This window comes from Meriones unguiculatus, chromosome 10 (genome assembly GCF_030254825.1).
Source record: "Meriones unguiculatus strain TT.TT164.6M chromosome 10, Bangor_MerUng_6.1, whole genome shotgun sequence".
In the NCBI taxonomy this organism is placed as follows: Eukaryota; Metazoa; Chordata; class Mammalia; order Rodentia; family Muridae; genus Meriones; species Meriones unguiculatus.
In genome coordinates, this window is record NC_083358.1 from 104,533,305 (window position 1) to 104,545,816 (window position 12,512).

Sequence of the window (12,512 nt, forward strand, 5' to 3'; positions counted from 1 at the left end):
CTTTATTCATTTTGTATTCCCCCCACAAGCCCTTCCCTTCTCCCCTCCCCTTTCTGCATGCATGCCCCTCCCCAAGTCCACTGATAGGGGAGGTCCTCCTCTCCTTCTTTCTGATCTTAGTCTATCAGTTCTCATCAGAAGTGGCTGCATTGTCATCTTCTGTGGCCTGGTAAGGCTGCTCCCCCCTCAGGGGGAGGTAATCAAAGAGCAGGCCAATCAGATTATGTCAGAGGTAGTCCCTCTTCCCATTATTATGTAACCCACTTGGACACTGAACTGTCATGGGCTACATCTGTGCAGGGGTTCTAGGTTATCTCCATGAATAGTCCTTGGTTGGAGTATGAGTCTCTGGGAAGTTCCCTGTGTTCAAATTTTCTTGTTCTGTTGCTCTCCTTGTGGAGTTCTTGTCCTCTCCAGCTCTTGCTATTTCTCACTTCTTACCTAAAATTCCATTCACTCTGCCGGACAGTTGGCCATCAGGCTCAGCATCTGCTTTGATAGTCTGCAGGGCAGAGGCTTTCAGAGGCCCTCTGTGGCAGGTTCCTAGGTTGTTTCCTGTGTTCTTCTTCTGGCTTTCAGAGGCCATCTGTAGCAGGTTCCTAGGTTGTTTCCTGTTTTCTTCTTCTTCTGATGTCCATCCTCTTTGCCTTTCAGGATGGGGATTGAGCATTTTAGTTAGGGTCCTCTCTTTTGCTTAGTTTGTTTAGATGTACAGATTTTAGCGGGTTTATTCTATGTTGAATGTTTATATGAGTGAGTATATACCATGTGTATCTTTTTGCTTCTGGGACAACTCACTCAGGATGATCCTTTCCAGGTCCCACCATTTACCTGCAAATTTCATGATTTCCTTATTTTTCATTCCTGTAGACTCAAATCTTAATAGCATTCTTAATGCATTTATATGTGTGAGGGTTCTGCTTTGATATTTGGATAACCGCTGTTATTTGTGTTCAGGTTAAACATTGCTTTTGCTTTTTTTTAAATTATATTTTTATTTTTTTATCTTAATTACAGTTTATTTGTTTTGTATCCCAGCTGTAGCCCCTTCTCTCATTCCCTCCCAATCCCATCCTCCCTCCCTCATCTCCTCTCATGCCCCTCCAAGTCCACTGATAGGGAAGGTCCTCTGCCCCTTCCATCTGACCCTAGCTTATCAGGTCTCATCAGGACTGGCAGCATTGTCCTCTTCTGTGGCCTGGCAAGGCTGCTCCCCCGTAAGGGGGAGGTGATCAAAGAGCCAGCTACTGAGTTCATGTCAGAGACAGTCCCTGTTCCCCTTACTAGGGAACCCTCTTGGACATTGAGCTACCATGGCCTACATCTGAGCAGGGGTTCTAGGTTATCTAGGTTATGCCCATGAATGGTCCTTGGTTGGAGTATCAGTCTCAGAAAAGACCCCTGTCCTCGGATGTTTTGGTTCTTTTGCTCTCCTTATGGGGTGCCTGTACTCTCCAGGTCTTACTATCTCTCCCTTCTTTCATAAGATTCCCTGCACTCTGCCCAAAGTTTGGTTGTGAGTCTCAGCATATGTTTTGATACACTGCTGGGTAGAGTCTTTCAGAGTTCCTCTGTGGTAGACTCCTGTCCTGTTTACTGTTTTCTCCGTCTTCCAATGTCTATCCTGTTTGTCTTTCTGAGTGAGTATTGATCATTTTCCCCAGGGTCCTCCTTCTTGATTAGCTTCCTTAGGTGTACAGATTTTAGTATGATTACCCTCTATTATATGTCTAATATCCACTTATAAGTGAATATATACCATGTGTGTCTTTCTGCTTCTGGGATACCTCACTCAGGATGATCTTTTCTAGATCCTACCATTTGCCTGCAAATTTCATGATTTCCTTGTTTTAAAATGCTGAGTAGTATTCCATTTTGTAAATGTACCACAATTTCTGTATCCATTCCTCATTTGAGGGACATCTGGGTTGTTTCCAGATTCTAGCTATTACGAATAGAGCTGATATGAACATGGTTGAGCAAATGTCCTTGTTGGTGTACTTGAGCATATCTTGGATATATGCTTAGGAGTGGTATAGTTGGATCTTGAGGAAGACAATTCCTAATTGTCTGAGAAAGTGCCAGATTGATTTCCAAAGTGGTTGTACAAGTTTACATTCCCATCAAAATAGCAACATGATTTTTTACAGACCTTGAAAGAAAAATTTTCAACTTCATATGGAAAAAAAAAACCAACCTGAATTGCCAAAACAGTCCTGTACAATGACAGATCATGTGGTGGTATCTTGATCCCTAATCTCAAGCTGTACTACAGAGCAATAGTAATAAAATCTGCCTGGTACTGGCATAGAAACAGAATGGTGGTCAGTGGAATCGAATAGAAGACCCAGAAATAAACCCACACACCTACAGATACTTGATTTTTAACAGAGAAGCCAAAACCATACAGTGGAAAAGAGATAGCATCTTCAACAAATGGTGCTGGTCTAATTGGATGTTTGCATGTAGAAAAATGCAAATAGATCCATATTTATCACCCTGCACAAAACTAAAGTCCAAGTGGATCAAAGACCTCAACATAAAACCAGACACACTAAACCTATTAGAAGAAAAAGTGGGGAAAAGCCTTGAACTCATTGGCACAGGAGACAACTTCCTGAACAGAACACCAACAGCATAGGCTCTAAGAGCAACCATCAATAAATGAAACTGAAAAGCTTCTGTAAAGCAAAGGACTCTGTCGTCAGAACAAAATGAAAGCCTACAGACTGGGAAAGGATCTTCACAAACCTTATATCTGACAGAGGTCTAGTATCCAGAATATATAAAGAACTAAAGAAGTTAAAAATGAACAAATCAAGTAATCCAATTAAAAAATGAAATACAGAGCTAAACAAAATTCTTAGTAGAGGAATATAGAATGGCAGAGAAACTTAAAGAAATGCTCAACATCCTTAGTCACCAGGGAAATGCAAATCAAAACAACCCTGAGACTTCACCTTAGACCCATCAGAATGGCCAAGATCAAAAACTCAAGTGACAACACATGCTGGAGAGGATGTGGAGAAAGGGGAACCCTCCTCCATTTCTGGTGGGAATGAAAACTTGCTTTTGCTTTTCATTTTTGTTTTCTCTAATATAGTTAGTGTCATTAACTTACGTATTTTGATGTTTGGACTAGGCTATCTGGAAATAAGTGGCAGATATGGCTAAGTTCTTTTGATTAGTAATGGATTCTAGCATATGAAAAAGAGGCTAATTAGCACACAGGCTTAAGTCTCTGTATAGTTAAGCATTTTAAGTTTGTAGTGCAAGTATATAGATGTTGTGCCTTATATTTGTGCATTTACTTGTTACATGTGCATACATGATCCCCAGTAGTAAGGTAGAACATGATGAAAAGTTTGTGTTTGATATGTCTGCTAATGTGTTTATAAAAAAGGTGAAGTATTTTTCTATTATTATGTGATGCCACAATAAACATTTTCCTTTTCATGACCCAGATTTTCTTTCTCTAGTTAAAAACCCAGTGGCGGGGTGAGGTAAGTGTGAGAGGCTGGCTCTCTTGCAAACTCACTGACAGATGTAAATTGATTGAGACTTTAGAAGAGCATTTAGCTATGTGGACAAATTTACAATGTATTTTTCTTGATTTTGCAAGCCTAGGAAATTATCTTTGGGAAAACCTTGCATTGTTTAATGATACAAAGAAATGTTGAAGAATGTCCTGAAGCTATCACATGACAGGGTAGATACTTCAAATGTCTGTCATTGTAGTATTAGTTAAATAAATTTAATGGTTTCATATATGCAGAGGTGTTGCATTTAAAAAAAAATTCTATAGATCTTTCTAGTTGTTACCAATAAAAAAAGATCACAGTTTTCATAGTTTTTGTGTATTTTAATATCTCCTGTTAAGTATTCCCCTATCGGTCCTGTTTTTGAAAAAGTTAAGGGCATACATAACAGATCAACAGGTAACAATAAATACTAGGATACTTAGTAGTTTGTGTTGTCAGTTCTTAACATTTTCTTGTTTCAGCTGCAGATTTATCTTTGAAGTCAGATTTTGGACTGACACTGTCATTGTCAGAACTTGGTTTTATGTGTTCATTACATGTTTACACATTTTTCAGTATTATGATTTGTGTGTATTGATGTTCTGGGGCTTTGTCTCAATTACATTATCCACTTAGGTATTCTGTTGTATAGTTAGCTCTGAAGTTATATGTTCCTCAGTTGATAGAATTTTTTTTTTTTTTTAAGAAAAGATTCACTCTGAAGAAACATTTGGGCTGTATTATTAGGTGCATCCATTTTTCTTCAAAATGAAAATGTGTAATTACTGGGTTTCAGTGTTGTGTCAGTAACTTGTGACATTTAGAGCTCCATGTTGACACACCCTCTGTCTTTATAAACCTTGGTATTATTCGACTAAAGAACATTTTACCAATGTGATCAGTTATAGTTTGTGTTTCCTTGAGGATTTATGAAGTTTGCATATTTATGAACAAATTTCTTGGTTGTTTAGGTTTTGTATTCTTTGCCATTCTCTCCCTCTTTTATGTTTGAGAAGACATCTCCGTGGTCCTGGCTGCTTTGGAACTCCTGGACTCAAGGGGTTCTTTAGCCTCAGCCTCCTGAGTGTATTTGGATGACAAACATATGTTACTACACTCAGCTATGTTGATTTTTTCCTTTTTCTTTTCTTGCCTTTTTCTTTCATATTTTTAGAAATTCAACATTCTGTGAGTGCTTTTGTTAAATGTGTTAAGCATTTCTTCTTGTATTGGGACTGTGCTGGTGAGCTTTTGTGAACTTGACAGAAACTAGAGTCACCTTGGAAGAGAAAACCTCAGCTGAGAAATTGCCTCCATTGGATTGGCCTATGGTCATTACTAATTGATGTAGGAGGGCCAGCCTCTGAGGGTGGTCATCCCTGAGTAGGTGGCCTGCACTATATAAGAGGGTTGCCAGCCTGAGGGAGCAAGTGAGTAAGCAGTCTTCCTATGCTCTCTGCTTCTGTCGGGCCTTGCCAGCCCTTGGTAATGGGCTCTAACCAAGTTGGTTTTGTTCTGTGTTTTATCACAGCATCGGAGAGCAAATGAAGGCAGGTACCTTGTTTTTGTGTTTTGTATCTTTAATTTTTTGTAAGTTTAAAATTTTAGTGCTAATTTTAATTAGCATTTTCTTTTATGGTCTTACTTTCTGAGTTTAATATTAGAAAGTTTTTTTTTTTTAAGTTATAGACAACACTTTCCATTCTGGTGGTCTTATATTTTGTTTTTCATTTCTAAGTATTTAATTACTCAGTACAGATGTTTGTATATAATAAATAATGAGGAACTGATATGTTTTCATATCACCCATATGTTTTTCATGTGAATGTTCAGTTGTCTTTCTTTATCTTACATATAGATTTAGATTATTTATACTATATTAAAAGTTTCATATACTTTTGGATTTCTTTCTGAGTTTTCTGTTTTCTTGCCTCTTTTATGTATTTCCATTGGGATAATGTAAGTTAGATGAGGGTAGATTAGATCAAGTGTGTTCTTCTAATGTGTTTTTCAGAATTTCTCACCTTAATAATTCCAAGATCATAAGTACTTTTATTCAGGTCAAATTCACTTAATATTTTTAAGGTGATAACTTATTTAATGCCATTTGTAGATATAATATTATCCACCTACCATCCCTAATTTAAAAATAGTTTCAACACATGAAAAGGAAACACTGTTTCCTTTGAAGATAGGCTTTTCAGTTTCTATAGACAGCTGTCAGAATTTTGGTAAGAGATTACCTTAAAGAGGATTGCTTTGGGTACTATTAATGCCCTAACAATGTTAAGCCTTGCAGTTTGTGATATCTCTCTGTTACTTAGGTCTTCAACTTTTTTCTGCATTGTTTATAGTTTCCAGTCTAAGTATTTTTCCACCTTAAATTTATTACAGTTATTTTCCATTTTCTCTTTAGATGTTATTAGAAATATGACTGTATTCTTGGCCGGACATAGTGGTGCACACTTTCAGTCCCAGCACTTGGAAAATAGAGGCAGGTGGGTCACTGGGAGTTAGAGATTGGCCTTGTCTACATGAGTTCTAGGATAGCCAGAGCTAGATGGAGAGATCCTGTCTTGAATTAAAAGACAACAAAAAATAAATATGCTTGTTTTAAAATTTCTTTCTTTGATTCATTTTTGGTATAATTAAACACAAGCTTTTCTTAAATGTCTGTGATATATCCTGAAACTTTGCTGAATTATTTATTAGCTATCATAGTAATTTTGTGCCTATTTTGTCATTTTTGGTATATAAACACCCATGTCATCTATGAACAAAGTTCTACTTCTGTTCAGTTTTACATGCTTTTTATTTATTTATTTTTTCTTGCTGAATTTTTGTGTAAGCATACAGTATAGTACTGATAGATTCTCTCTTGAGTGCTGTTAGCTCTGGGTTCATGTTGAGGTTTGCATCATTTTCTAGATTGTTGAGTGCTTTATTATAAAGGGTGTTGATTTTGTCATGTGTTCTTTCGTCATTAAGATGATTATATGTTTCCTTCATTATGTTCATGTGTAGCATTTCATTCATTGATCTTTCGTCGACCATTTTTGCATTTCTAGAATAAGCTACAATTGTTTATGGTATATAAACAATTAATTTTAGGGTATTAGATTCAGTTAGAATTTTGTTGGGTTTTTTAAACCTGCATTTCTAGGGGATATATATAATATATATATATATATATATATCATTGTATTTTCTTGTGCTGTCTCTGTTCTTTGTTTTCAGAGTAATAATAGCCTCATACAGTGAGTGAGGAAGTAGTTCTCTCTCCTCTCTCTGAAGAGTTTAAGGATTAATGTTAATTCTTTGGCTGATCAGTAGAATTCACCTTTGACGTCATATATTCTTCAAGTAGTAGTTGCGTTCCAGGTAGATGAGCAGGAGAAGTTCTCAGGAGAAACTATTAGGATAGGCCTCATTTGCGTGTGCTAGCCAGCATGTACTGTCTCAGCTCAGACATAGCCTTGCAGAAGAAGAGGGTCTGTAGGTGAGTGTCTTGCTGTGTCCCAGGGCTCTTCTGAGCTTTCTAAGAGTGCCTGGCTGAGAGTGCTTATAGTCAGTAGTAATGACAGGCTTAGTGACTGTGTTCTTATATTCCCTGTGTTTCCATCCAGCTATGTGCAAGTAACTAGACTATTAAACATGTAAATAGGACTCCTCTCAACCCTTCAGGGGCGTTGGTAGGGCAGAATTTTCCATTCTGCATTGAATTGCCTTATCAAAGAGCGAGAATGTATGAGTGAGTACATATGCTTAGTTGTTATTACTAGGCCACTTGCATTACAGAGATCTGCAGGAGAGGAATCTTGAGTACAAATACTGGAAATCAACAGGAATGTATATAACCAGAGTGTCTTTTAGACTTGACAATGTCTGCAGAAAGTAGATTTTAGGCATGAAATAGGAAAATAGGCATTAAAACCAGGTACACAGAACCTCACTGAAGATAGAGAATAAACTGGGTACTACAGTCAGAGCTGTACTAATGTCAGAACATTAGTGGCAGTGCGATATGTTTAAGTATGAGTGCCTCTGTTTACAAAGTGGCATTCTGAAATAGTTTGCTAAGTCCTAATAATACGAGACTGTAGAGTTTCTGGATAGTGATAACCTGAATCGGACTTTGAAGAATGGATATGAACTCATCACAACAGGAGAGAAGTAAAGGATACTATAGGGAAAGACCAGGAAGTCTGAAAGGTGTGACAGTGCCAGTGTCCAGGGTAGAGGGTGGCTAGGGGATTGGTGGCGGTGAGCAGAGAGGTAGCCAGAGGTGGGATCAGGGTATTTTTTCAGGATAATGGGAAATGAAGGTTGCTAAGGAAAGCTGGGTTTGTAGTTTACATAAGGAGTACTTGAGAAGGGAAGGTAGTTTATTTTTCCATTTTAGTAGGTAAAAGGCCCACAGCTATTAAGAGCCACAGAAACATTAAAGAACCAGGGTTACCAAACAGTGTGTGCCTAGAAAGGAGCACAGAGTGGCCATCTCTGTGAACAGCAGTTGATAATTGCTTTTAAGTAGGAAGAAGTGTCCATGCTCAGAGTATAACTGTTTAACATATCCTAATCACTGTTTGGCCTTGAGCAACATGGGAGATACTGTACATTTACACTGAGAGGGGGTGTGGAAGCCCAAATGGAACAGTTTTATTAAAATTTTGACATATAGAAAGTATTTCAGGGATCTTCAGAAAGGACTCAACTCTGTCAAATTAGAAGTTTCTTTTTCATTTGTCTTCCTTTAAAAAAAGAATATCTTTAATTTTGACATTGTCCTACATGTAAATGATAGATCTTGATCATGTTTGTCCCACCTCCTTACTTCCACTTCTTCAGATACCCTTTAATGTGTCCCCCTCCTACCTTCATGTCATCTGGTGTTTTGTAACCCACGGAGCCCACTCAGTGCTTAAATGCTGAGTGATGTTGTTGACTCTGTCCTGCATTGAGTTCATGACTGCAGCGACCATGTCATGTCCTGAAGGCAGCATATCATAGCGTTCTTTCCCATCTTCTGTCTTTCACTTTTTTCTACCGTACCCCTTGTCTGTGATCGCCCCTGAGCCTTTGGGGAGGCTGCTGATGTAGATGTTCCATTTAGATCTGAGCAAGCACTTATTCTCAGCACTTTGACCAATTCCGAGTCTTTCCATTAGCCACTGTTGATTGTAGAAAGAAGCTTCTCTGGCCACGCTTCAGAGCAGTACTATCTGTGTGGTAACCGTTGGGTATTTGTGTCACGATTATACAGAAGACAACCCCATTTTGTCGTTGCTGCCGTACCTTTGGGTTGTGTAAAAGGGCACGGATACATGGGTCTGGGTCTCTTGAGTTGCTCTGTTGTTAGTGACTGCACTGCATTGCGATCACTGTGCCTTTATTTACTTAGTCTTGAAATCAGGTGAGGTAATTCCTCTGTTTCTCTTTTTAAACATTTGGGTATTCTAACTCTTACGCATTTCCTTATAAATCTAAAATCAGCTTTCAAATTCTAAAAAAGCCTGAGCATTTTGTCCAAATATTAATGTGGGAGAATGGTGGTGTTAACATTGACTCTTCTGATTCACGATTTACAAACATGTTGTCCTTTTTTTACTAATTTGGATTGAGTGTAATTTCTTTCAGCAGTATTTGTAGTATTCAATCTACAGGCCTTACATGGCTTTCTTTAATTGGTTCTTCAAGTAATCCACATTTTATACCACTTTAAGCGGTTTTAAAATTTTTGATTTTTATTTGATGTTAAGTTATGAAAGGGCAACTTATTTGAGTATTTATGCAGCAGTTTTGTAAAAATAGATTTTTATTCAGATTTTTTGTTTTTTTTTTAAAGATCTATATCTATTTATTTATTTTCTGTATGAGTACTCTATCTGCATGTACACCTGCATGCTAGAAGAGAGCATAAGATCACATTATAGGTGATTGTGAGCCACCATGTGGTTGATGGGAATTGAACTCAGGACTTCTGGAAGAGCAGCTATGCTCTTAACCTCTGAGCCATCTCTCCATACCCCCCACTTCCCCATCCCCTCTCACTTTTGTTTTTTTCAAGACAGGGTTTCTCTGTGCAGCCCTGGCTATCCTGAAACTCCCTTTCCAGGCTGGCTTTAAGCTCAGAGATCTGCCTGCCTCTGCCAGAGTGCCAGGATTAAAGCCTATTCACAAAATTCTTATGTAATTATATTATCTGTAAGTAAAAGTTATAGATCTTTTACTTATTATCTATAAGTAAAAATTACATCATCTATAAGTAAAAGAGCTTTACTTCCTCCTTCCTAATTTTCATGCCTCTTACTTTTTCTCTTACTATCTTAGTTAGAGCCTCTAATATCATAGCAGTAGTAAAGATGAGCAAGCTTGTTAATTATAGCAGGGAATGTTTAGCTTTTCACCCTTAAGTGTAGGGTCTGCACGGCATTCCCTTGTCCTAGTTTGCTGAGAAGTATTGCTTCTTCAATGTAAACAAAAATCAAGAACGGGAAATTAACTTTGTAAGTCATTTTTCTGTTTATGATACATTCATCCCTTTAAGTCTAATGTGTTTTGCATTGTTAAGTCTAATGTTAATGTTATTAAGTATAACGTTAAGTCTAATGTTATTTTTTGCATTATTTATTTTGTATGTCTCTGCGTATGTGTGCACCTGAGTATGTGTATACATGCATGTGTGTGTGTGTATTTATGCGTGTATATTCATGTGTGTATGTGTGTATGTATATGTAAGCGTGTGTATGGATATGCTTGTGTGTTTATGTGCATGTGTGTGTGTACATGTATGCGTGTGTATGTGATGTGTATATACAAGCATGTGTGTGTGCTTGTGTGTATGCGTGTGCTTATGTGTGTGTGTGAATGCTTGCTCATGTGTCATGCTTATGTGGAGGTCAGAGAGCAATTTCAGTTTGGTTGTCATCTTCTACTATGTAGATCTCAGGGATCAAACTAAGATCTTCAGGCTTAGCAGTCAGCAACCTTTACCTGCTGAACCATCAAACTAAAATCTTCAGGCTTAGCAGTCAGCAACCTTTACCTGCTGAACCATCTGGTCCCATATATTTTGATTTTTGAATGCTAACCAACATTTGGTCATTGTATATTACTGTATCCTGCAAGTGGTTTTCTCTGTTCATGAGATACAGTAGTTGCTAGTTTTACTTATTTACTACTTTTATTTGATTCTGGAGTTAAGGTAATACTGGCCTCATAAAATGAAGTTTTCCTTCTTCAATTTCCCAAAAGCTTCTGTGGAGCTGATAAGAATTTTACCCTAAATCTTTGGTAGAAGTCTCCAGTGAAGTCATCTTAACTGAAGTTTTCTCCCTCCCCTTCTCTGAGTATGTGAGAGAGATGTTTGTAAGTTTGCAGTGGTATCTCTTTTCTCATTTCTGACATTGAAAATTTGTTACTATTTCAATGCCTTTCACCCAGTAAGAGAAGTGAAAGGAAAATCAGTAGGGACATCAAACCAACTTGACTTCACATTTATAAACCACTACTCAATAACAGGAAAATATGCATTCTTTTAATCACAGATGCAGCTATATCAGTACAGACAAATTTCTAGGTCACAATGAAAGGATTTCGGCCATATTAAGTATGTTCTTAGCTTCAGTGAAATTGGTAAGTTGAAGGTTCTGGATAATCACCAAATGTCTGGAGATGGACCCCTATCTGAATCATGGGTTAGAGAGGAGATGAAAAGTGCAGTTAGATGAGGAGTAGGGTTGCAGTGGATTCAAAAGCACTGGACTGTATACTTGAGCTGAGAGTCATATGCACTGAGTGAAACATTCTTTATCCTTACTCTAAGATGCACTGTCTTATACTGATGTTGTTGTTTCCAGGTAAGTTTTTTTTAATGAAGAAACCATCCGGGTAAATATTTGTTGGTTTTCGAGATAGGGTCTTGGCATATAGCTTAGGCTGATGTAGAGCTCACTGTGTAGCCCAGGCTGGCCTCAAATGTACAATCTTCTTGCCTCTGCTTCCCAAGTGTGGAGATTACAGGCATACATCATCATTCCCAGTTATTGAGGTATACTTTAGAAAACACAAAGTGTCCTTGCATAGCATAGTGTCCTTAAATCATTGTAGTGGCAGGTGGCTCTCTTATGCTTGCGCACAAGATCCTAACATGCCTGTCATTTAGTAGGCTTCACCCAGCAGTGGATTGAGACAGATGCTGGGACTTGCAGTCAAGCATTGGGTAGAGCTCTGGGAGTCAGGAATCCCACCAGAAGACCAACAGAGACAACTAACCCAGACCCACAGGGGCCTACAGAGACTAAGACATCAACTAAAGAGCATGCATGGTTTGGACCTAGGCCGCCTGCACATATGTGGTCGAAGGGTGGCTGGATCTTTATATGCGTCACCCAGCAAGTGGAGGGGGTTATGTTTCTAACATGGACCCTGTTGCCTGCTTTTGGATCACTTCCCACTGGCAGGGTTGCCTTTCCTGGCCTCACAGGATGAGGATATGCTCAGTCCTGATGTGACTGAATGTGCTGGGGGGAGGGGGGCTAATCGGGGGAGAGGAAGGCTCCCCTTTTCTCGGGGGGAAGGGGAAAGGAGAGGTAGATTAAGAGAAGGGGAGAGGGGGACACCCTTGGGATGTCAAGTAAATACACTTAAATAAAATAAAAAATTATAATAGGAAAAAAGAAAATAAAGTGTATCCACTTAAGTTGTGTTATGGAGTTTTATCAATGCCAGGAGTTACTTCTTGCTTTTGACAGATGCAGAAGTGTCAGCCTATTGTGGTGACACTTTGTGGTGTGGAGGACAGGGTGAAGCAGATCAGTCTACATCATGGTGATTAGGCAGGAAGGGAGCAGGCACGGTATAACCACAAGAACCTACTTCAGTGACCTACTTTCTGCAGTTAGGAATCACCACTTGAAAACTCCAGAACTTCCTAAAATAGTGCCACTAGCCAAGGACCTATGCTTTTATGGGGTCATTCCATATTAAAGG

General features: G+C 38.5%; 1 protein-coding gene across 3 annotated transcripts in view; it reads left to right on the plus strand.

Moving 5' to 3' along the window:
• The window catches only part of Man1a2 (mannosidase alpha class 1A member 2), a 133,761-nt gene that overhangs the window by 15,022 nt on the left and 106,227 nt on the right, over positions 1-12,512 (plus strand). The window contains exon 1 of one of the 3 annotated variants that reach the window (XM_060392978.1): positions 5,937-6,019. The exons of the other annotated variants lie outside the window; for them this stretch is intronic. Coding sequence (XP_060248961.1) covers positions 5,952-6,019 — 68 coding nt within the window. The 5' untranslated portion in view covers positions 5,937-5,951. Of the gene's footprint in view, positions 1-5,936; positions 6,020-12,512 lie in introns of those variants that run through there. 3 annotated transcript variants of the gene reach the window in all.